Source organism: Nannospalax galili, unplaced genomic scaffold (assembly GCF_000622305.1).
Source record: "Nannospalax galili isolate Female #2095 unplaced genomic scaffold, S.galili_v1.0 scaffold382, whole genome shotgun sequence".
NCBI lineage: Eukaryota > Metazoa > Chordata > Mammalia > Rodentia > Spalacidae > Nannospalax > Nannospalax galili.
Genome location: NW_008348685.1, coordinates 2,758,193 through 2,783,552, shown reverse-complemented (window position 1 = coordinate 2,783,552; position 25,360 = coordinate 2,758,193). Strand labels below are relative to the sequence as shown.

Here is a 25,360-nt window from a genome sequence, read left to right as displayed (position 1 = left end):
CCTCTTGCCAATCCTCTTGGCTGCTCACCAAAACTAGCTGATAAGACCTTATTGCTGAAGACACCACATATCTTGGACAGAAGATGCAGAGAAATTGACTTGGAAGCTTACCTCCTATTGGCCAGCTTTCACAGTGCTTGAAGGTGTAATACAGGGTTCTGGGGGAGAAAAAGCTTCAATGATCTTACCCAGCTGAGAACCCTACTAATGACAACACTAAATTGTTAGGCAAGATGGGCCCCCTGGTGCAATAGTGGCACAACTGTTAAGGTGGGAACCAAATGCTCTCTGATTGGTTTTGAGGTTCCACAGAACAGAATCTGTGCCCATGACTAAGGTGGTCTTATGTACTACTGGGGAGCTTAGCAGAACTGACACAGAATCAAGATCCCTTCTAAATACTTATGTTTATATCCATAGACAAATTCTATTCTGTTTTAATCAGAGAAACTTTTCCTAGCAATGAAAGGTGTTGAATTCAGAGATGCACAGCTGCTCAGGATGCTGAGAATTAAAATAGCTGAGTGCTCAGCCCTCGGCAGAACATTCATATCACCTCTTGTAAGGCTCGGGGAACCCCATGGAAGCAGAGTGGGAGTAATGTAAGATCTAGAAGATAGGGAGAAAAGCTGTGTAATGCAGTCACGTGCTCATGGCAGCAGGAGCTGCTAGCATTGGATCTATATGAGATTGGGCCTGTCAACAGTCAATCATAGATTAAGGAGGGACCCACGAGGCATAACCTGCCCTGCTGAACTATAAATTGTGGATGGATTCTAGGGGGTGTCAGATACTGTCCAGATATGTGCCATTGAGGAGCTCTTCAGAATCGAATGAATAGTAGCAAGTCCACGGTCATGCAGTCAGCCCTGCCTCTTTGCCTCCTCATGGTGCCGGAGTTAAGCAGCGTCGCCCTAGCAAGTTGCTCCTACATAACTGGGGCTGCCTGCCCATCTTGGGTGGCCCTTTTAACCGCCAGCTGCAGGGGCACGGGAAAAAAAAGAAATATGTATGAAATTGTCAAAACAATAACAAAAACCAATAAACGAGGGATAATGATTTTTTTCTTCACATTGCAGCAGTTTTGCTTGCTATGTAACCAGAAAATACTGCTGTGACAGCTTTATTGAGATATAATTTACATCCATCCATCCCAGGCTTCCTCAGGAATGACAAGAATGCATAACTATGTACCAGTATCTTAAAGAATACAGAATTCTGGTTTTCCCACTGTGAAAATATTTAATAAATAATTAAACTATGAAATAGACTTTTGAAACCTTTGAATTCTTATTAGCCAGATGTGTATGAAGGTATAGCTTATCATCCTTATTTGCATTTCATTTATTATGTGTAGGATTGAATTTTTTCACACGGTTTATTGTCCATTTCACTATCTTTTTAAATTGTCTACTCATACTATAATCACTTAAAAATATTTTATTTATTATTTTGTTTTATGTGTATGAGTGTATTGCCTGCATGTATTCAAGTGCACTTGTGTTGTGCAAAGCCTGTGGAGGCTAGAAGAGGATGTTGGATCCCCTGGAACTGGAGTTACAGACAGTTGTTAGCTGCCATATGGGTGCTGGGAATATAACCCACAGCAAGTGTTCTTAACTGCTGAGCCATCTCTCCTTTAATACGCTAATAATTTTTAATTTTGTTAGGATATGTATGCTTTTTAAAAGACTTGCAGTATGCTGGTTAAGCATACTTTGAATGTTGTGTCATCGGGCTTGATTTTCCCCTTTGGTTATGAAATGTGTGTGTTACTGCATGTGTGTTCACCCATGTGCACTTAATATCAATCCATTCCTTCATGATTTGATTCTTGACAAAAAATGTATCTTTGGGGGAAGGAGAAGGGATGGTAAATGGATGCCACTGGATAGGAAGAATGATTTTATAATATTCTGTAGAACAGTCAGATAAATATAATTAACAACATTTAATTGACTAATAACTGAGACTGTACTGTACCCTTGGAGGTCAGAAGAGGGCATCAGATCCCCTGGACCTGGAGCTATCTATGGTGGTTGGCTGCAATGTGTGTTCTGGGAATTGAACCTGAGTCCTCTGCAAGAAGACTCTTAACTGCTGAACCATCTCTCCAGCCCCAAGAGATAGACAGACAACCTCATTACCCCATTTTTATAGAGAACATTTTTCCAGCAGTGACAATATGCATTTTCTTCATCTTTTTACTTGGTGGACACTTAGCTTAATTCCATCTCTTATATACTGTGAATAATGCTTCAGTGAACATGAGACTAAAAATCTCTTTGTTGTGCTATTTTTTTCTTTGTATATACCCAGTAGAGGGGCTGCTGGGTCGTGGTGTGGTTCTAGTTTTAATTTTTTTCAGGAAGCTCGTACTGCTTCTGTGACTGCACTGACTTACATTTTCACCAACAGTGTGCATGGATTCCCATTTTTTTTCACACGCTACAACTTGCTAGCATCAATCTTTTGACAATAGCTATGTTCACAAAAGTAAAGTCATTTCTCCTTCTGGCTTTAATTTATATTTCTCTCATGATTCTCATAAATTTGCCTTAAAGATTGTCTTTTTTTACAATCTGAGAATCAGGGCACCTTAAACCCTTAAAGTAGAAGTGTTACAATGAAGTGATCAGAGGAGATTTCATGCTGGGGATGAACCAAAGCCTTGCACAGGGGAGACAGGCTAGTTCTGCCACCACAATCTGGCTCAGGTTGGCCTGAACCTCACTAAATGAGCAGGCTGGCTTTGAGCTTGTGATCTTCCTGTCTTAGCCTCCAGACAGAGGCTTGTGACACCCTGTCTAGCTGTCATTTTTTTTTTAAAAAATTAGGTGATCTTCTAGTTCTGGGAGATAACCAAGAGCTTTGGCAATAGTCCGTGCTATTTTTGGTGTCTCTTGGACCACTCTTACCAACCACTCAAAGGGACTTCTTTCCTGTCTGGCACTGTGGTCCTTGCCTACAGTCCCCAGGTATACATATGCACTAATGTTTGGACACTGTATGTGCACTTTTCAGGGGGGTTCTGGAGCATCACATTTTCCTCTGGGTTCCCTAGCCTCCCAAGGTCCATTCATCTCTACTCTTTCTTCCTCCCATCCAACCTCCTCCTTCCTTCCCCAATCCCAGTGCCCCCATTATCCCCACTCTCCCGCTAATAACACCCACCTCCCACTGTCCTTTCTCTCTTAAGCTCCCTCCCCCCATCATGGCCCCCTGCATGTCCTTACCTCTTCCCCTCCCAACTGAACATTCCTACTCCCCCACCCCATAACCAATACCTATCTAATTGGTCTTAAAGCCCGCTAAATGGGAATGAGCTCATGGATCACGCTATAAACACAGTCAACTACGCATGAGTGGAAAGGACATAGATCCGAGAGAAAACCCTACCTCTAGACAAATGAAATTTCTACCATATGCTAGATATGGATCCTTATATTTATAGACAAGCATACTGTACACCACTCATTAAAGAAGCTTCTTTTTTGCAACAGATGGAGGTTACTGAGGAATCCCACAACTGATCAGACATAGAGAATATACGTCTTAGAAATGCTCAGTCCTAGGTGACACTGCCGTAATTGAACCTTTACATCTAAGGGTCATGGAACATAGTGGAACAGGGGTAGAGAGAAAACTAGTGCATCCCTCAGCTCTCATCAGTGAAGCTTCCTTATACAACAGAGTGTGATGCATATAGATGGCCACAACTGGCCAAGTTTTAAAGAACAGGAGACTGAACAATGTGTGTTCCTGGGTAGGACTCCTATATTAAACCTCACCCACCCACATTTCAAGGGACCATTGTGGAAGAGGGGGCAGAAAGATTGTAAGAGCCAGGGCTGGTTCGTGAACATAGGGAAGCAGAGGCTTTCAGGTCACTGGAAGCTTTCACATGTGAACTTGTGACAATGGTGGCCTCAAGCATAAGACCCATGTTGACTCAACTAAATAAGGGCCTAGAGTGAAGCAAAGGAAATGAGTGGTAGGCCGGCCCTAGAATGGGAACTCTTGGAGACTGGTTACTACCGGGTGAGGGAGATTATGCCTTACTTATAGTCCCTAGATAGGCTGAGTAGACTCCAGTGGATGAATTTGCACTGAAGGACATCTGTAAAAGAAAAATCTGTGTCCCCAGCTGTACAAACTACTTCACTACGGGATATGACACCTTTAATGCCATTGATCACCTCTATTACTGCATGTCAAATGAAAGAGTAACACATTTAACACAAATTTTATTAAAATCTGTTGTGTTTGTTCAAATAATCCCTTTTCTTTATTAGGTAAATATAAGCCATAACTGTTTTAACAGTATGAAATGTTACAGAAGAAAAATCATTTTATACATATTGTCAGTTATTACCTTGAATTAAAGAAACATGAAAGGATGGATGGTCAGCTTAGTAGCCAAGGAAGTAGAATTTGAAATAAAATAGGCCGGGTCCAAATTCTGACCCTCCATCTACTGCTTAGGTAACCTGAAGCAAATGACATTAAAAGTTGTACAATCTTCCCAAACTTAGTCAGTGAAACTAACGGCAGTGGTGGGCGGTGGAGGAGAAAGGGAATATATCTCTGTATAATGTTGGGGGATTAACTGTAACAATGTAGCACATTGTGATAGAAAGTTTCCAAGAAATGGAAATAAAGATTGCATTTATCCACTTCGTGCAGAAAATGAAAATATTCCCACTGATGACAGAACGTTCATAATTCGAAAGAATACAGAATTCAGATTAGAACACAGCAAGGCAAAATCGTGAAGCACTTTGAGGTCACACTTGATTTCCTTCCAATTATTTTCCTTTCCAAATTTTTTCTTCCACTATTAAGCTTTTGCTCTCAGAGACTGGCTGGCCAGACAGCTCAGTGATTTAGTGATACCCTAGTATGGGTGAGTCCCTGGGTTTGATTCCCCAGGACCTTGGGGAAAAGTCGGGTGAGGAGAGGAATTCATTCTTAGGAAGAGGGAGTCATAGAGAGTCATAGTAAGGGCTGGATTAGGGTTATAGGAAGTATCTCAGGTTCATTCTGTGTGAACATGGCTAAGTTGCTTTAACACTTTGACACTTATTTCAGCCAAGAATAACTGAGGATTTTAAACTATCTCTCTCACAATTACTGTATAAAAATATTTAAAGACTATGTGGATAGTGATTGTTATTCAAATTAAGATTTTTTTTCACTCAACATGAAACTTACTAAGACTGTAAGAATTTATTTACAAAATATAATTGTACTTTGATCTCAAACCATCATTTAAGCATTTAGCCGTGTCTCTTTACTTTGACCCAGTGCCACGAGCATCCCCATACCTCTCCACCACAGGAAGTTTGTCTCTGGATTCACTGGTGTGACTTTCCCTCATTCCTTCTGTTTTGTTACATCACTTCCTCACAGATCATTGTTTTTATGATCGTTTCTTTCCTATTGCCTTCTCTCTTCCATGAGAGCATCTTCTCCATGCAGTAAGTAGCATGCTTGAGACTCATAGTCCAATTGATGAGATTTTGATGTCTTTCTTACATGGTGCTATTCTGTTGATCTTGCTATTTTCTTTAAGTATTAGTAGCTAAATGACATCATATCTAAAGCTCTGCATGCTTGATAAAATACATCTGACCACAATCTCCTTATTTGCTTCAGTGACATTAGCCACAAAAAAGCTAGAAAGGTAATGGCTGCCTAAGAGCCTAAGCCCTGAGGTACTGAGGACTAATTAGTTAGAAAAACAGTAGTGAGTTATTTCTTCTCCCTGTGGGCAGTGCCATCTATAGAGCACATACTGGCAACCATGGACTTTGGAAAAAGGTGTCACATTCAATTAAATCTTCTCTCTCAGAAGTTCCTACCCTCTTCTTTACTCTCTGCATGTGGTTAGACTATACTCAAGCATTCTTATGGAATGCTGTGAGATAAATCAGCTCTTACCCCCTTCTTACAAAGACTGTAGACACTAACCTAGAACTCACCTCAGGAGAGTTCCACTTCCGGCTCTCAAAAAAGAAGGACCTGAGATTCCGAGACTTACTGAAGGCTGTTTTCTTCATCACTTGGACAAGATGGACTTCTGGATACTAGAGCTACCACAGAAAACTGTAGTGGCCCTGCTTTCCCTCCCTACCCTGCATCTCTGCCTCTCCCCAGCACCTTCCACAGAGCCCCCTTCACATCCTTGTTCCTCAGGGTGTAAATCAGAGGATTGAGCATGGGAGTAATGATAGTATAAAAGAGGGCCACAAACTTTCCCTCACTTTCAGAATAACTGTCCTTGGGTTGTAAGTACGTGTAGATGGCTGAGCCATAGAAAAGAGAAACCACAGTGAGGTGGGATCCACAGGTTCCAAAAGCCTTTCTGCGCCCAGCCACTGACTTGACCTTCATCACTGCCCTTGCAATGTGTGTATAGGAGCCTAGAATTAGAGCTGCAGGAAAAACCAAGACTGTGACTCTTGCCACAAACATCTTGGCCTCTGTTCCCCCTGTGTCCTCACAGGCCAACTTCAGGAGAACAGGTATCTCGCAGAAGAAGTGATTCAGTTGGTGGCCACAGAGAGGCATGGCCATCATGAGGCCTGTCTGAATCAGAGAGTTCAAGAAGCCTCCCGCCCATGAAGCAGTAGCCAATACCTGGCAAAGAAAGGGGTGTATGATGGTTGTGTAGTGGAGTGGACGACACACAGCAGCGTAGCGGTCAAAGGCCATCACCACCAAGAGCACACACTCAGTGGAGCCCAGGGCAAGGGATGTGAGCAGCTGAGCCACACACCCACCATAGCTGATGGTCTTGTCAAGTCCATGAAGGTTGACCAGGAGCTGGGGCACAGTGCTGGTGGTGTAGCAGAGGTCCAGGAAGGAGAGGTGGGAGAGGAAGAAGTACATGGGTGTGTGCAGTCGAAAGTCCAGTTGCGAGAGAGCAATGATGGTGGTGTTGCCAAGCAGAGTTAGAGAGTAGAAAACGGAAATGAAGACAAAAAGGATGAGTTCCAGCTGAGGCCAATCTGAGAAGCCCACCAGAAGGAAGTCCTCTCCAAAACTGGTGTTGAAACTTCCCATAACTTTTTCCTGCACAAATAGTAGAAGGCAATTTAATGCCTGCTATGAAGAACATGAATGTGAATAATATTCACAATATTCTCTAAGTACTTCTCAATTAGGCACATTATTTCCATTCTGCTGCCCAGTTCCACCTGTCCTGTCTTCTTTCGCTAAGTATAGCAATAACTGGATTAGGATTGCATGGCCTTTGTTTGAACCTTAGTCCTGCTGCTTGTGTGTCTCAGAACTTCAGTCAAGCTGCTCAATCCATCCCTTGGATCTGATGCTTCCTGAAAGTAGAGTTGATGTCATCCCTTCTGACATATGGATTCAAACACACTAACTTCGATTCAAAGTTCCTAACTTGGACACTGCTATAAAAAATCTAATGAAGACATGGCTCAGTGGTTAAGAGCACTGGCTGCTCTTCCAGAGGACCCAGGTTCAGTTACCAGCACTCACATGGTGGCTAACAATCATCTATAACTCAAGTTCCAGGAGCTCCAACACCCTCTTCTAGCGCCTCCATAGGCACTGCATGCATGGGTGCATTTATATACATGCAGGCAAAATACTGATACACATAAAATTAAAGCAAAACAAAACTAATATAAGACTGGGGTTCAGTTTAGTGGTGGAGTGCTTGGGTTTGAGTCCAATCACTTCAAAAGTCAAGCAAAATAAATGAAAATCTGTGCAGAAATGCATGTTAGTGTTCTATGTTGTTGTGCTTTTTTATGAGGCATGGTGCTTCTGTATGCTAAGACCCAGGACTAAGCACGCTGGAATCAGAAGTGTGTACCCTGGTGCATGTCTGCTTCCTTGAGCTCAGTGAACAAGGTCCAGAAATCCTCACTCACACAGCTGCACTCAGATGTGAACGACTGAGAAGAGTGTAGAGCCATCCTTTTAGGGGAAACGTCATTCACCACAAATCTGTTTCTTATGGATCATCATGCTTGGGACGTGCTCCACCTTTTCATTCAGTTCATAAATCCAACCCTGGACGTCCTAAGAAGAGTTGTTCTCTCCTCTCTAGCCCAGAGTTCTTTGTACAGTTTCTCTCTATAACTTGCTGCACTCAATGAAAATCTTTTACGTGTTTCTCACTGAGCTCAGCACTCTTGGGTGCTAGGGAACACAGTGAATTTTAAAAGATGTGTTTTTCTTCACAGCATACTAACATTACTAATATGGCCAGGTGCTAAATTAATGTTATATTCATCAATGGTATATAGTAGATATTGAATAACTTCTGCTGGGCAAACATTTGATTTGCCCCTCAAATCTCATGAAATGTGTTTTCCAGAAAATCAAGAATTAACCATGAACACACTTCAATAGCCTATGGCAATGAGCTATGCATTAAATTGCTTGCTTTTAAAGATTGATATCATGTGATAAAATATTAACAGTATATTAAAATGTTCGTCACAAAGAAAGGAATAAAAAAGTAACAAAAGTTTCATGTATCCTTAGTGTGAACAGTTATACCAAGTTAATACATTGCTTTGCTTTTTCATTAATCTGCTGCATTGGAAGGTCATCATACTTCAACACTGGATCATTGATTCCAGGAAGGTATTTGGGTGCTAGATGCCTGTTTGGAAAAGATGGAAAAATGTCAGCTATAAAGTCAAAGTCTGAATACACATGTTGCTCAAGTCAGCATTTGCAAGATGGCTTTTGAATGGCTATCTGAATAGCCCAACACACATTGTTGAGTGAATTAAAAAACTCATTCCACACCCTGGTACCAAGAATAGTGCACATAAGTATTTCAGATGTATTTATTTTATATGCAATAATAAAGAATTAATAGTGTCCTGTCCTCATTTAGTAGCACAAAAATATTAACCACCCATACTGTATATTTTAATCAGTTATATTACAACATTACACAGACATTTTTAACACATCTGCAGTTAACAAAAGATCAGAAGGATTGCTATATGGAAAGTCCTGAAATCATAGTAAAAATATTTTAATATAATGAAATCAGGAGTTTTACGGCATTAAGCAGCTACTACAGTGTGAAAGACAACATTCAACAGACAAACCTGAACTTAGTTTCAAAACCTCAGTTGGGCATATACAGAACTGAAGGGACCATTTGACGCCATTTATTTTAAAAGTAGAAATTAGACAGTGACCTCGGAATATAATGGTCAAAGGGGCAGCATGAGTATGTTGTGCCTACTTTACTAATCACTTTTTTTTTAAAGTGCAAGCCAAGATAAAAACGCTAGTACAGAACTTTGATGGCCTTAGTCTGGGAGGAAAACCTAGGGTAATTTCTTTCCCATATGCAGAATATCAAACTTGTTGAATGAAGTCTTTGACGAACTTCCTCATCTGCAGGGCACTGCCCCGTTACTCCCCCCATGGCTCATTTTCCATTTCTGTCTTCATGGGATTTCTCTTTTTGACCCCTTGATCTATCATGTCAACTGTTTTTTGGATAATATCTTCATTTTTCCACTCTCTTATGAATCTAATTATGGAAAAATGAAATTGTTTATAGTCTCTCTGACAAAATCAGGTCAATAAGTTGATATTGTTCAAGTTTACAGTTTTAGCGCCTAGAGTAATGATAGGCACTTGAGAGTGCTTGACATGACCCTGACCTGTGGCACATGCTCCTCACCCACCCAGCTCTTGAACACGTCCTCAGGTGGGAAGCAGTGGAGCAGTTTATGTAAATAAAATGTAGACATAGGCTTGCTTCCTTGGAATCTGGTCTTTTTATCTGGAATCTGCTGTGCAGGGAGTCTCAATACTCTGCAGACTGTAGGTTAAAGTGCCTTCTATCCCTCCTTCACCATGTTGGCTTCATATGCCACCCCAAGACTGCATGCTTGTCTTCGAGACGTGGATCCTACTTTCTAGTCTCCAGGGCTCTGCAGAGAACGGCCTGATCTTCAGAACTGTAACATCCATTCCTACCTAAAGCATAGTTCAAAGTCTCTCCTGAAACTGATGCCAGTGACTCCGTGGGTCCAGTACAGCTCACCTCCTTCTTCACTGCTCTTGTTGTCCCTCACTCAGATACCACTTGCTACAGTTATGACACTTTCCTATCTCTCTAGAGCTTTCCTCCATTCTTTCCTGGGCTCAGACGCTGAGGTCGGCTTTATCACGTCTACATTGATACCACTTGCTACAGTTATGACACTTTCCTATCTCTCTAGAGCTTTCCTCGGCTCAGACGCTGAGGTCGGCTTTATCACGTCTACATGAGGAAGCCAGGAAAAGAAAATCTCCTGGAAGCCTTTTGCATCTTTCCCAAAACAGATTCAAGTTCCTCCATGTGTGAACCCAATGATGGTCATCTGGAAGGTCTCTCACATTATTTCTGGTTCTGCATCTCACAACCCAGGTAAGGATTAGATCCTAGTTACACTGGCTCAGGGATTGGGCTGCACAGGTTTCCTGTGGGAGTCCATGGATGTGAGCGAGAGGTGTGGAGTACACAGGTAACACAGATCTTCAACTAAAGCCCTCTAAATATGGAGGAAATAATCATGCCATGTAAGCTTTATTGGTGCCGTATTTCTCAAGGTGACAAATTAAAATTTCTGCTTTTTTTTTTGAGCATTAAATGTGGTCTTCATTTTAGCCAGGATTTCAATGTGTACTTTGTTCACTATTTACTATCAGGTAAATAATCAGGTAGACTTATAAATAGTCAGATAACTGACTTTCTGGATTTAGTTATGGATATTCCATGCTATTAAGAAATTGTTTCTCAAACAGTTTCCCAGACATCTGGTCAGTTACTCATATGAACTCACAGCAATGGTGACACTATGCACAAGTCCATGCAAGCTCAAACAAGACAAAATCCCAGCATAGACATGGGGAAGTAGGTAAGAAATCTCAATACAACCTAAGGAACTTTTGGCAACTGGTGGTTGCTGGGAGGGAGATAGCCTCTTTCAAGGCTAGAACTCTTGGTAGGCTAACCAGGCTGTAGTGGATGGATACTGAAAAACATTTTTGGGACACACATTAGACTCTAGGTCTTATGATATATATATATATATATGTATATATATAAAATAGAGTACATTAAATTGGGTGAGGGCCTGTAAGGGGAGGTGTAGATGGGGAGGGGAACTTAATACCATCAACTTATATTGTATGAATGTCACAAAAATTAATTAAAATGTTTAAAATATTTCAAGAATATAAATATCCTGATAATGCAAGTAATAATGAATGATGAGCCTCCAAAAAACTATCGTTCATAGCCAATTACATTTATTTAATGTTTCAATGCGCTGGTGATAGGGTGTATCTAACAGAAGGCACTGGTTTTGCCTGCAAGACTAGAACAGGCAAGAATAGAAATTGCTTCTTTTCATATTTCCCAAATATTCCATTCCAGTAAAAGAATGAGATGATGTTAACCTAATATAACTTGTTCACGCTGGCTCATGTTTTCATCCCATCCGTCCACTGGGCATTCCTAAATTATCTTCCTATAGCTTTATCCTGAAATGAGAATATGGTCTGCACTAGTCAGATAGAATATTGAGTATTGTGCAAATTATTGGTGGTAGGCTTTCTTTGAAACTTTGACAATAGTTAAAAGGGCAGTAAGTCCACAAAGCATCTGTAAATATCCTGGATGAGAAATACATGGTTAAAATGGAGGATTTATGTTAGAAGAAAAAAGGTTAAAAATACGCCACATGGAAAACATGCCCAACTTGTTTTGTTCTTGAAAGACCAAAACTTAAGGCCAGCTGGTGAAAGTTACAAGAAGACAGATTGTGGCTTATTATGAACAAAACTGAGAAAATGCTATGATCTGAAAATAGACCTGCATGAAAGGAAGTGAGTCTCTCATAACCTGAAAGCTTCCTGCTCTGCTCATTCAGAGATAGGAATTTGATTGTTCAAATATTGTCAAAGGTTCCAGCATTAATTAAATAATGGACTGAGATGAGTTGGATCATACCACCAAGCCTGATCTGCTTTATTTTTGTATATCTTTAAAATTTTTAATTGCTATGCTTAATCTCTCCGGTGCACACAGAAAGTACTTTGACAGTTGCATATTTGATTTTCTGCAATGGTTATATGTATTAAACTTTTTGTTTGTGTCTGCATGTGTGCATGGGTCAGTGTATCTATGCGTACTCTGTATAAAGAATACATTTCTTAGTAAGAATTCATGCTTGAAATTTTCCATCTGCATGTATTATTACATATTTCTTGCCAGTTTACTAATTTAATAATATTCTCAGACTGGCACGGAACCATCTTCAACCTATAACATTTAATCTTTCTTAGCAAGGATGTTTTCAGACATTCCTTCTGAATCATTTCACTGTTACCTGTGCATTTTAAAATTGAGTCTCATTTCTCTTCTTCGTATTCTGTCTGTGCAGGAAGCTCTCTCATTAGTGGCTGGGAGATGAATGTACTATCTATCTTTATAGGCACTAGAGCATCTGCCCTTCTTCCTCCAGTCTCAGTTATTTTCTGATCTCGACATCATCCCTTTCACATTAGAACCACACAGTATCCCAAACTATCCTGGAAGTTTTTAGGGTGATCTTCAATACCGATTATTACCTAACACAACATAATGACATTTTCAGTATGCTGCTACAAATTCACTGTTTGAGGCTTTGTTGACATTCAAAGACTAGACTGACGAACTTGTTTTGCTTGTTTTAATTTTGATTCCTTACCACATACTGTCTCTGTCCAAGGCTGGGTTCCTTCTCACTGTTCACCCTTCCAACAAATCTTCCTGTTTTTGATACTTGAATATTTTCATGTGTTGTATGTACTCAAGTGATATGTGATAGAGATCATCAGTAATAAAATATACTCTTTTGTAGATTTAACATTACTATGTCATCAAACCAGGTAGTTAACAGAGTGGAGCACAGTCCTAACTTCGAGGTAGAATACTGTCGTTTTTCTGGTTTTTGATTGTGAACCCAGAGCAGCTGACCCAGTTATTACTCAGCTGGAGTCCAGGAAAGAAAAAGATTTTACTTACCACCCTGAATCCTCTTGACATCAAAAGTGATGTGAGTTACAGCGATGGTCACAACACAAGTTCCATGCAAGCTCAAACCAGACAAAATCCCAGCATTAAACACAGGGAAGTGTGTAAGAAACCTCAGCCGTACTGGAGGAACTATTGGCAACTAATGGCTGCTGGGAGGGAGAGAGTCAGTCTCTTCTAAGGATGGGACTCTTAGTAGATGAAGCAGGCTCCAGTGGATAGACCCATGCTGAAGGACATTTGGGGGACACAAATTAGACTCTCTAGGACATATGTGTGTGTGTGTGTGTGTGTATGTATGTATCAGAGTACATTAAATTAGGTGGGGGTAGTTAATAAGGAGAGGTGAGGGGGATTGAAATATGATCAAATAGTATAAAAATTGCAAAAATTCAATTAAAAAGTTTATTTTTTAAAAAAATGTTCATTAAAAAAAGTGATGTGAGACCCATTTGAGACTTGTCTGTATCTAGAGAGGTTCAAGGTAGACATGATTTGTTTTATGTTGTAGAGGTCTTAAACCAGAGCTCTTGTCCCAGAAAACTCATGATTACAAACAATTCCGAACAGGAGAGAGATAACCTCACAACCTAGAAGGTAACAGCATCCTTCCTGTGCACCCACGTTTACCCTAACCCACTGAGACAGGGGAGGAGCTGGTGCCTTATCAAAGCAGCTGTGGACTTTAAGGCTATGGTGATGTCTCCAGACATCTCCTGACCCCTTTAGGCTGAGCATTTCCATTCTGCCCTGGGGCATTATCAATTCCTTTTAACAAAGAATTGTTCAGCATGTGTGGCCTTGGAGACCTCTGTGCCCCAGTGTGCTAATGATCAGTTGGCAGACTCTCAAAGATCTGCTTCGCAGCCCTCAGTTCTGTATTCTCTATGTTCTGTCCAAACCAAACAGAGGCAGTGAGAGTGTGTTCCTCAGAACATACTTTACTTATGAGATCTTTGTCATGAGATTCCTATTTCCCTTACTTTGACCCAATTCTCCCAGTCAGACCAAATTCCATATCTCCTTTGGAATTTACCACACACCTGAAATCTTTCCTTTCTATGAACTCCTCATATAGTACTTACATGTTCTCTTCTATGTATGAAATTCATCCAACTAAATATTTATTTCCTTGATAAAAAATTTGAGATTATATGTTTGTTGCAACCAATATTTAGTGCATCATTATTTCTTATTTTTTATCCTGATTTTATCCACAATAAAGTTGATAATCAATATACTCTTTAGTAATTCAGACTTAGAAGAGAGAAGATTCTAAGAGGCCATATACTTGCCACCACTATGGAAAAACTACTTTCTGAAGGGAGCTTGAGCCCTCAGCTCCAGTGATGGCTGCCCTTGAGGACTAAGGTTACCCTAGTTTTCCTAGTGAGGTCCCTTCCAGCCACTGAAGATAACCATTGTGATACCTCAGGTGACTGAACACTACAGGTAAAAATAGGAATTTTTGTTTAGATAAGAAAAAATTTTTTCTTTGCCTTAATTAGCCAGAACCTCTTCCTAAACAAACTTATGTTGCAACTTGGATTGTGTACTAACTAAAGAATTCACTTAATATTTAATAGCAAAATTTTCAGAAACAAAAGGAGTTATTGTTAACAGCTTTGGCCTTGAGAACTCCTGATTTACAAAAATCTTTTGCCCTATATGAAGCAAAACAAGATGTTGGGACTGGAGTGATGGCTCAGCAGTTAAGAGCTCTTGCTATTCCTGCAGAGGACATTTTCATTAACATCACCCACAGGGCAGCTCATAACTGTAATTGTAGTTCCAGGGGATTCAATACCCTCTTCTGGTCTCTGTGGGTACTGAAGAGGTGCACATACATACATAATAATAATATCCTAAATTAATGGGTATTACTTGCAAAGAGAGAGAGAGAGAGACAGACAGACATAGAAAGACATAGACACACACAGAGAGATACTTTTTTAAGGGTGTGATGCTAAATAGGTTAACCAGGCTCCAGTGATGTACCATGGACCCACACTGAAGGACATTTTTGGGGATACAAATTTGGCTTGATAGGCCTTAATAGATATAACAAAATATATGAAATCTGACAGAGGGAGGTTGTTAAGATGGGTGCAGATAGGGGAGAGTGTCTAAAAATGATCAAAATATAGTGTATAAAATTTGCAGAAATTTAACTAAAAAAAGAAAAATTCTTTGCCATTTAAATATGTAGGCTATTTTTAAAAACCCAAATTAAGTGCCTGAAATACTCCAATTACCCAATCAGTAAACAGGTAAATGGATTAAACACTGTCATCAAGGGAGCACACACAAATACTGGTGATGATGTGGGGGGAAAGGAACCATTATATACCATTGGTAGGAAAGAAAATTAATGGAGTAAGTATGGAAATCAATACAGAAGTTTCTCAGAAAACTAAAGATAGAGCTACCATATCATCCAGGACATCATTCCTGTATATGAACCTCAAGAAATCTCATTCTTCACACTGCAGAGAAAACTGTATAGCCATAGTTACTATTCACAGAAAATACAGAACAAGTCTACACAATGCCTTGAATCTGAAATAACTTCCATAAGCTCATGGTTTGGATGCTTGGTCCCACCTTGTGTTGCTATTTGGGAAGGTTCTGGATACATTAGGAGGTGGAGCTTAGCTGGATGTTGTAGGTCACTGGGGCAGCTCACTGGTCATGTGTTATCCCTGGTGGTTCCTACCTCCATCCTGATCTGCTGTCATGTGAAAAGTGTTTGATTCTGTTCCACCATGTTTCCCCCACCACCTCTGCCACCATGGACTGGAATATCTGAAATCCTAAGCCAACCCTTCCTCCATTAAGTTGAGTATATTAATTATTATGATCACAGTGACACAAAAGTAATATACACAATTTGGTATTAGAGAACTGTGATCTTTGCCTGACTAAACTTGACCACCTGTTTCCTTGAACATTTAGAACTGGTTTATGGGAAGAATTTGGAAGTTTGTAGATCAGGACAGTGATCCCTTAAAATGCACTAAGAAGAGGTCAGTGGGTAATTCTGGTAGAAGTTTGGAAGATTAGAATGTTGAAAAAAACTAGGTGTGATGGTTTGAATGAAAATGTCCCCCATAGGCTCCATGTATTTGAACATTTTGTCCCCGGATGGAGGCGCTGTTTTGGGAGGTTTTAGAAGATGTGGCTATCCTGGAGGAAGCATGTCACTGGGGGTGGGCTTAGAGAGTTCTTAAGCTTTGCTGGATCTCCAGTTGTTCTCTTGCTTCCTGTGCCTGCATGATGATGTGAAAGCTCAGCTTCTGCCGTTCCTGCTCCAGCCACATCCAGCCACCATGCCTCCCTGCCACGACAGACTGTAATTCCCCTGGAACCATAAGCTCAAATAAATTCTTCCTTCTATAAGTTGCTTTGGTCAGTGTTTCTATCACAGCAACAGAAAAGTGACTAATACACTGAGCTATTAAAGATTGTGCTCGTTAGGTTTCAGATGGGGACAAAGACTCTGCTGTGAATTGGATTAGAGGCTCTTCACGTTACATTCTGACAAAAAAATTGTCTATGTTTTGCCCATATCCTGAAACTTTGAGTAAGGCTGAGTTGTAAAGTAATGGACTAATTAATCTTGCAGAGGAATTTCAAGGTAGTGTAGTGCTTAGGCTCAGCCATTGTTACGGATGACTGCTTCTGGGAAGGTTTATGGTGTAATTTAAAAGTAAAAAAGCAGGGTAGGATGATATGAAAAATGTGCAATTTGATCAGAAAAGGAGCATAAGCACAGTTAGACTTGAAGACAGAGGCCACTGCTATTAAGGAGAGTTGTTCCATTAAAAATCAGCCAAACATGCTGCACTGGGAAAAACAGGAAAGGTGTCTTGAGAGCATTTCAGGAACTGCACAGGCCACAGCTATCATAGACTCCAGGATGTGACACTGTAGACTCATTTGAAAGACTTTTTCTTTGATAAAAGAGTATACCTAGGGTACCCCACATGCACAGGGTCAGCTAAGGGAGTATTTTCCTGGGTTTAGCAGTTCAGGAACTAAAAGACCACTACTACCATGGTCCAAGGAGGCCTGGCTATTGCTCAAGCTGGCAATAGAGTTTGACATTCTCCAAGTGTTGTCTGTTTTGCTGCCATGAAGAACCTAAGTGTTACAACATTATATGAGCTTCCATCAGTTCCAAGGGAAAGCCTGTGAAGCCAGACACTGTGTAGCAGGATCAGATTCCATGTAGGAATTCTCTGAGAAGGAGCTACATAAGTTTCTAAGGAAGAAGCTCAGGATGCAGTGGAGACCCCAGAAGGCTGGAGATACCAGAATTGTGGAATTTCTGTCAAGAGGAGATTCTGGGCAGGAGTGGAGTCAGCCGAAGAGAAAAGTCATATGGGCCGCAAACAGTGGGTCCATCAACGTGGTCCTAACCAAGCCGGTGGGAGCTTATATAATGCCACTACATACACCAGATTCTGGACAAGGAACTATAAGGTTTGATGCTTGTCCTTATGAATTTAGGTCTTGCTTTGGTCTTTTCCCGCCTTTTTATGTGACCGTTCTTCCCTTTTGGAATGGGAATGTGTACACTGTGTCACTGTAAGAAGTATGTAACCCTTCTTCTGAGTTTACAGAGGCTCTCAACTGAGAGTTGCTTTGAGACTCGGAGGAAGCTTTGGACTCAGAATTTTGAGCAGTTGTTGGAACTGTTAAACATTCAGAGACTCTTGAAGTTGAAATGAAAGCATTTTGCATTGTGAGGTGGACGTGAGCCTTTGGTGGCCAGGGGTGGAGTGTTACAGTCTGACTCTGAAATATTCCTCAGCTGGTGCCATTTGGGAAGGTTCTGGGAACTTTTGGAAGTGGGCCTATTTGGAGGAAACGGGCCACTGGCAGCAGGTTCTTGATGATTTTGTCCCTAGCAGGTTTCACAGCTGCTGTGTACTGCTCTGCTCCAGCACACTCGTCCCACTAATGGACTAGAACTTAGGAACCCAGGAACCATAAAGCACCCATTCTCCCTACATTGTCTGTATCAGCTGTTTGGCCATAGCAAGCAAAAGTAACTAATATGTCCAAATGTCCCTCTACGGATGGATGGATAAAAAAGTACTGTATCTACATAGCCATAAGGAAGACCACACTTATTTCACTTGCATAAAAAGGTTTGGAACTGAGGATCATCATTGCTGAACTAAAGAAGCCAGACTTGAAAGACAAATGTCGCAAATCTTTCCTGTATGAAATCTATGTATCTGACGTGAAAATAGAAAGGGGCTATTTAGGGAAGAGGAAATGGTAGAGCAAGAGAGTGTAATGGGGGAGCAAAATTCTAATCTTTCCTAAATAATTGTAATTTGAAGTTACAAGAATTGGCAGCTAAAGAGGAAGGAGTTAAAATAACTGACCTCAAATTCCCTGTTCATGTTTGTGTGAGAGAGCAGGGTGAGAGCTGAGGGAAATGCGGGGAAAGTGGCTCTATCCAGTCTCAACTGGACCTCCAGGTAAACAGACCAGGGGTTGGCAGTCCACAGTGCATTGATGACAGCCTGCCCTTCTAAATAAAGCTTTATTTGAACTTGGGCATAAAAAAGATAATATAGACAAAAGACTATTGAACGTATGATGTTTATGTATTGAAATCATTGAAGCAAATTATTTTTCTCTATCACTATTTCAGTACAGTGGAAATAGGTATTTTCTCAGACAAAACTGAATACTTTAAAAAAATCATCGTCATTACTCAATTCTGGGAATATTTTAAGGTCACAAAAACAGAATAAGAAAATTTCAATGATCATAAAATAGTAGGTAGGACAAACCATAATTAAAATGAGATAAAGTGAATCTAAATGTGAAAATTGTTCCCGCGTAGTGTGCTGAAAATCTAGAGCAGTGAAAATGAAGAAATGGAAGTTGCTGTCACTGGCCTTGCTTCTCCACCGAGTGGGCACAAATTGGGAAGTTATTGATTTTATTTCCAACATAGACTCTTGTGCCACTGCTATTACTTTTGAAGAACAAACCAATGTGTTTAAAAGCTTTTGCTGTTTCAAGCAGCAAGCGTGACAGTGATCATATTTATACACAGATCTTGTCTGTGTGCAGGAGTTCCTCACCCAGTTTACTACAGAGAAAAATTCAGATGATGATTTCTAACATGTAAAGGTATCCAAACACATTGGCCAGGGCAAGATTTTTGGACAGGACTCTACAGCATAGGAAACGAAAGTGCAAATTAACAAATGGAATTGCATTGAACGCTAAAGCTCTGCATAACCAAGGAATCAAAACAGTGAAGACACAACTTATGAAATGGGAGAAATTACTTGCTAACTATGCATCTCACAAAAGATTAGTAGAACCAACAGGCAAGAACTCAAAAAATTAACAACAAATAGAAGTAATCCAGTTAGATAGGCTGAACAGGCTCCAATGGATGAACTCACACTGAGGGACATCTAGGTGTACAAATTTGACTCGACGGGCCTTGACATACACGGCAGAATGCATGAAATCCTGTGGGTGGGTTATGGGGGAGTGCAGATAGGGGAGCGGGCTTAAATATGATTAAGATGTATTGTGTGAAGTGCACAAAATTCAACAAAAATATGCATTGAAAAAATGAACAAATGATACAGAGAACAAATGATACAGAGAATTCTCAAAAGAAGAAATGTGAATAGCTAACAAATCTATGAAAAATTCTCAGTATCATTAGTCATCAGGAAAATGCAAATCAAAGTTATAATAAAATCTCCTCTCAGGATTGTTTTTATTAAAATGACAAGGATAACACATGCTGGCAAGGATACAGAGCAAAAGGAACTCCTGTACACGCTGTACACTGGTGGCAGGAATATAAAATAGTACAGACATTTTCTCTAACCATATGGAAGTTACTAAAAATTAAAATAGAGATTTTCACCCCACTTCTTGGTATATACTCAAAATAATTGAAATTAGCATGCCAAAGAGATACCTGAATGACTATGCTTATTGCAACAGTATAGCAACTAAGTGATGACATCACTCTATCACAACCAATGAATGAATGGATAAAATGCTCTATATAAAAATGATACATTACTCAGACATGAAGAAGAATCAAATCATGTCATTTATAGTAAAATATATAAAATTGGAGAATAGTATCTTTAGTGAGATAATCCTAACTCTGTCAGAACTACTGAATCTTCTCTCTCTTACGTAGAAGCTAAAAATGTCCAGCAAAATGGTGTGTTAGTGATTATTAAACTTAAGGAAGAGTGTGGGGTGAGGAGGTAATGTAATAATAAATGGAGGCAGGATTTAATTAGTGTGTTATCTAGTGTTTTAAAGCAAGTGATGAAATGGCTGGACTGTATATGTGTAATCAATACACATTCATCAAAACAGAGACTAATTTGAGAAAAGACTCTAATATAACAGCTGGTGCTAAAACATCAAATATTAGATATTGCCATTGATATGTAGGAATACATAATAAACAAGGAGAAAAATTTAAAATTTTACCCAAAAATGTTAATAGTAGCTATTTTGTGTAATTAAATTATACATTAAAGAAAATATTCCAAACTACCTGGGTCTGCTCCATTCTCACCTCTAGTTAAAAAAGTCTTTAAAAGCTTGGAACGCCATGGGTTAGATCCACAGCAGGGCAAAAATAAATCTTCACATGCTTGTTAACCAGATGTCATGAAACCGTATCTAATTGTCATTCTAATCTGCATTGCATTGCTTATGCATCAGATTCAAACCTTTACACATGGCTGATTGTTCATTTCCTTTTCTTCTTGAATTTTCTACTCACAAGTTTTCCTTTTCATATGGATTTTTGTGCTTTTCCCTTTGTCCTAAGACTGCTTGAATTTCCCAGGTCTCCTGACTGCAAGGATCTCTCTCTGCTTGTTCAATCTCTTATTCTTTCCTCTTCTGCACTTCACATTTTCATGGCTCATTTTAATGCTCATTTTGTCTCTCTTCTCTTTGTGCTGGAACCAAGCATCATGGTCTGGTTTCTTGGTGCTGCTGCTGAGACTTTGGTGTCTTTGTCACTTGGCACTGCCTTAATGACTTTGCTTTCTTCCTTCAGGTAGTTAAATTTCTTCATAGCTGAACCTCTACATGCTTTGTGAAACATCTCAGACTATGGCCTCCTTATTCATCCAATATCAGAAGCCACAAGAAAGCTAAACAGGTAGCAACTGTCAGGAAATTTGAAACATGCCCCTGAGCTGTTGTGGGGATGTGGCCATGGTCACAATTAATTGGAAAATTCGTGGTGAACTAATGTCCCATATAGTTAATTAGGCACAATGCCATCTCTGCTGAGCTGTGCTGGGAATCATTGACTTGGTAAAGAATAATGTCATACCTAATTACATCCTTCACTCTCCAAAATGCCTACAATCCCTACTTCCCACATGTGGTCAAAACATACTCTTTCCACAAACAAAGTCTTGGGAAGATTGTTATATGAATAACCTCTTACTCTGTTTTGCACAAGGACCACAGACACTGACTTAGAAATCATCTCAACAGAGCACCGTTTGTTAGTGACCAATGGCTCTCCAAGAACTAGATGGAATTCTGGATATGAGAGCTATCACAGAAATTTTTACTAGGTCTTCTCCCTACCTCCTACCCTGAGTCTGTGCCTCTCCCCAGCACCTTCCACAGAGCCCCCTTCACATCCTTGTCCCTCAGGGTGTAAATCAGAGGATTGAGCATGGGGATAAAGATGGTATAGAAAAGGGCCACAAACTTTCCTTTGCTCTCAGAGTATCTGTGGATTGGTTGAAGGTATGTATAAATACCTGAGCCATAAAACAGAGAAACCACCATGAGGTGGGACCCACATGTTCCAAAAGCTTTTCTGCGCCCAGCCATTGACTTGACTTTTAGCACAGCCTGAGCAATGGTGAGCATAGGAGCCTAGAATCAGCACTGCAGGAAAGACCAAGACAATTGTTCGAGCAACAAACATCTTGGCCTCCGTTCTTTCTGTGTTCTCACAAGCCAACTTCAGGAATATGGGCATCTCACAGAAGAAGTGGTTCAGTCGGTGGCCACACAGTCTCATGGCCATCACAAGTCCTGTCTGAATTACAGAGTTCACAAGGCCTCCCATCCAGGAGGAGCTGGTCAATGCTCTGCAGAGAAGGGGGTGCATAATGGTTGTGTAGTGGAGTGGGCAACACACAGCAGCATAGCGGTCAAAGGCCATGGCCACCAAAATCAAACACTCTGTGGAAGCCAGGGCAAGGAAAATGAAGAGCTGAGCAACACATCCTCCGTAGCTGATGTTTCTGTTGAGTCCCTGAAGGTTGATCAGGAGCTGGGGCACAGTGCTGGTGGTGTAACAGAGGTCCAGGAAGGAGAGGTGGGAGAGGAAGAAGTACATGGGTTTGTGCAGTCGAAGATCCAGTCTCGAGAGGCTGATGATGATGGTGTTGCCCAAGATAGTTAGAGAGTAGGAAATCAAAATACCAATAAAAAGGAAGGCTTGCAGTTGAGGCCAGTCAGAGAAACCTACCAAAATGAAGCCCTCTTGTGAACTGGTGTTGAACTTTCCCATAGCCGTTTAACTGCACAAGCAGTAAAGCTTAACTCATTGCTTCCTGTGAATAGTGAGTTAAAACATTGCTCCAAATATTCCTTAACTACTAAAAACTCATGGCTGTCATCCTCTAGTTTTTCATTCTGTTCTTCCTCTTCAGTTTTCTTTATCTTCTTCAGGTAGGAGCTGATGGGTTTGGATGTTGTGGCCTTTGTTAGAATTCCAATCCTGCTATCTGGATTTTTCTAGACAACTCAGTCCTTTGTATCTGATGCTTCTTTATCTGGAAGTAGAGATTATATATCGCTTCCCCAACAGCACTGAGATACAGATCCAAATGTGGTGACGTGGAAACTGTTTTTTATAATCCAATCTGGGGCTTGTACAAGATCAAGCCAGTCAGCATTCTACCATGGAAGTGGGAGGGGCTCTTGAGCCCCCATCACTGAGGAGCTGTTAATCATTGATGGCTTCTGGTGGAGGAGGGTCAGTTTACTTTAAGGGTGTGGACCTTTGTATGTCAACCACACTCCAGTGGATAGCCTCACACACACCTTTAAATGTATGGGCAGCACACATTAGACCCAGTGGGTTATAAAATAAAGAACAATGAGAGGACAGGAAGTTGAGAGGGAGTGAGGGTTGATCTGGGATGAGTTAGGGGAAGGACTGGGGGACTAGATGTGAACAAAATACATTGCATCCATGTTTGAAGTTCACAAAGAATAACAAATTATACTAAAAAAAAAAATCCAACATGAGCTTGTGGTGCTGCTGACTGAGAAAGATCTTGTCCATCATGTATAAGCCCCTGTATTAGATCCCTGGTATCTCATGAAACTAATAGTAGGTAAATGATAACGTGAAATGTGTGAAAATGTAACAATTACTGTTGTTCTTATTTGCTCTTCTTAGACGACAAGGCAGAACTTTTCAGTAGATAAAGACCCATAATTAACCAAGTTGAGATCGCATATCTGCCTCCTAGTGCCGGTCGGCTTCTTTCTGCTCAGTGCCCGGTCCTGGAAGGCAGATTCACACCATCTGCCATCTGTTGGAAGGACTGAGAAGAATGGTATGTCTCTGCAGGGGAACAAAATAACTTGCAACAGATATGGGACTTACCATGATCACCATGCCTGAACATTCTCCATCTTTCCTCCCACTGATAAAACTCATGTCTGAACTTTGCTGGAAGAGGTATCTCCTCTCAATCAAAATGTCTTGGTACAGTTTCCTCTCTATAATTCTTAACTCCTTAAAATATTCTATATTTCTTCGTCCTCCATACTGAGAGTTCTTGAGCACTAGGGAACACGGTAAGTGAAAAAAATGTTAGCATTTTATCTTAGAGTATATGAGACACTAAATTAATGCTGTTTTCATCCATGGCATGTGGATATTAAATAGCTTGAGTGAAACCTTTGACTTTCCCTTGTAATCTCATGACAATCCATGTCCTCTAGGAAGCCTGATAATTACTACGAACACACTTTGATAAACTGTACCAGTAGGGTGTGTGTACAAGTTGCTGTCCTTTATGGGTGGGTATACCTCATAATGAAAAATCTAAGTAGAGTATAAGGAAGCAGGGAAGGATGCCAGTAGTCAACAGAAACTTTCCTTTGGCTCAATATGAGCAATTTTGGCAGATTGACACATTGTTATTTCCACTGAACCTACTGTGCTTGAAGGCTGTTGTTAATGCCTCACTGTTGGAACAATGATTCCAGGGAGGTATTTGGCAGAAACCTGTGTGGGAAGCAAGGAGAAAGTGTGAATTGTCGGATGAAGTGTTAGTACTCATGTAGCTTAACCAGGACACAAAAGATGGCTTCCGAACAATGCCACAGCAGAGTACAACGGGTTGTGAAATCTATGGTCACAGCCCTACATTTGAACTTTATCACTTACCCCATCGCCCGAAGATCTGCTTCACATAAGCACAGAATAACGTGTTACATAGAATTTTGATGGAAATTAAGTGCCATGATATTTCTGAAATGAGAAAAGTATTATGTATATTTCTAACAGTTGTCTACACAACTAATTTTCTTTACTCTTGAGGTAAAGCGTTTCAAACATACACAATGAAATGATCAGAGCCACCTCCCATTTCCTCATTCAACTCCCCCTGTATACCTCAACATGCCCCCACCTCAGTTTCAGAAGATCTTATTTTTATTTTATGTGTATGAGTGTTTTGCCTTCATAGAGTAAGTGCACCTTGTCTATGGAGTGTCCATAGAGGCCAGAAGGAGGCATTGGATCCTCTGAAACTGGAGTTACAGACGGTTGTTAGCTGCCATGTGAGTGCTGGGAACTGACTGACCCATGTCCTCTGCAAGAGCAGCCAGTGCTCTTACCCACTGAGCCATCTCTCCAACCCCTTTTTAATTTCTTTGATAACCTGCTAAGTCCAATTAGTGCAGCCAACATGTGCGTGTGTATGGGGCCCGTGGAGCAGAGCATGAGTAACCTACCAATGGGAATACCCTCAGAAGAGAGGGCGGCAGCTGTCAACTGCCAATAGCTCCTCACTAAGGTGGACCTGGAGAGCACGCACAGCTGGAATTTTGACTGACTTGATCTTGTGTAGGTCTTGGGCAAGTAACAACAGCTAATCTTCAAGGGCCATGTGCTAGGGTCTCTTTAATTATTTATATTATACTCTGATTTCCCAATTCACTGCTTGGTGAAAGTGGCTCTCAACAAACATTGTTGAA

At 40.6% G+C, this 25,360-nt stretch overlaps 1 protein-coding gene, 1 non-coding gene and 1 pseudogene across 2 annotated transcripts; 1 reads left to right on the top strand and 2 right to left on the bottom strand.

The window, feature by feature from the left end:
• Positions 1 to 854: 854 nt before the first annotated feature.
• Positions 855 to 987, top strand: LOC115072485. The gene has a single exon (XR_003851539.1). It is a non-coding gene; the product is annotated as a small nucleolar RNA SNORA76 (small nucleolar RNA).
• Positions 988 to 6,094: 5,107 nt separating this feature from the next.
• On the bottom strand, positions 6,095 to 7,552 carry LOC103744242 (olfactory receptor 10-like). The gene has a single exon (XM_008845973.2). It carries the CDS (start codon positions 7,066 to 7,068, stop codon positions 6,133 to 6,135), a length of 936 nt encoding a protein of 311 aa, XP_008844195.1. The 5' UTR covers positions 7,069 to 7,552; the 3' UTR covers positions 6,095 to 6,132.
• Positions 7,553 to 21,715: 14,163 nt separating this feature from the next.
• On the bottom strand, positions 21,716 to 22,652 carry LOC103744241 (annotated as a pseudogene).
• Between the last annotated feature and the right edge of the window lie 2,708 nt (positions 22,653 to 25,360).

Excerpts from the sequence above, each read along its gene's own strand:
- LOC103744242 (XM_008845973.2), bottom strand. The coding sequence starts at position 7,068 with ATGGGAAGTTTCAACACCAGTTTTGGAGAGGACTTCCTTCTGGTGGGC.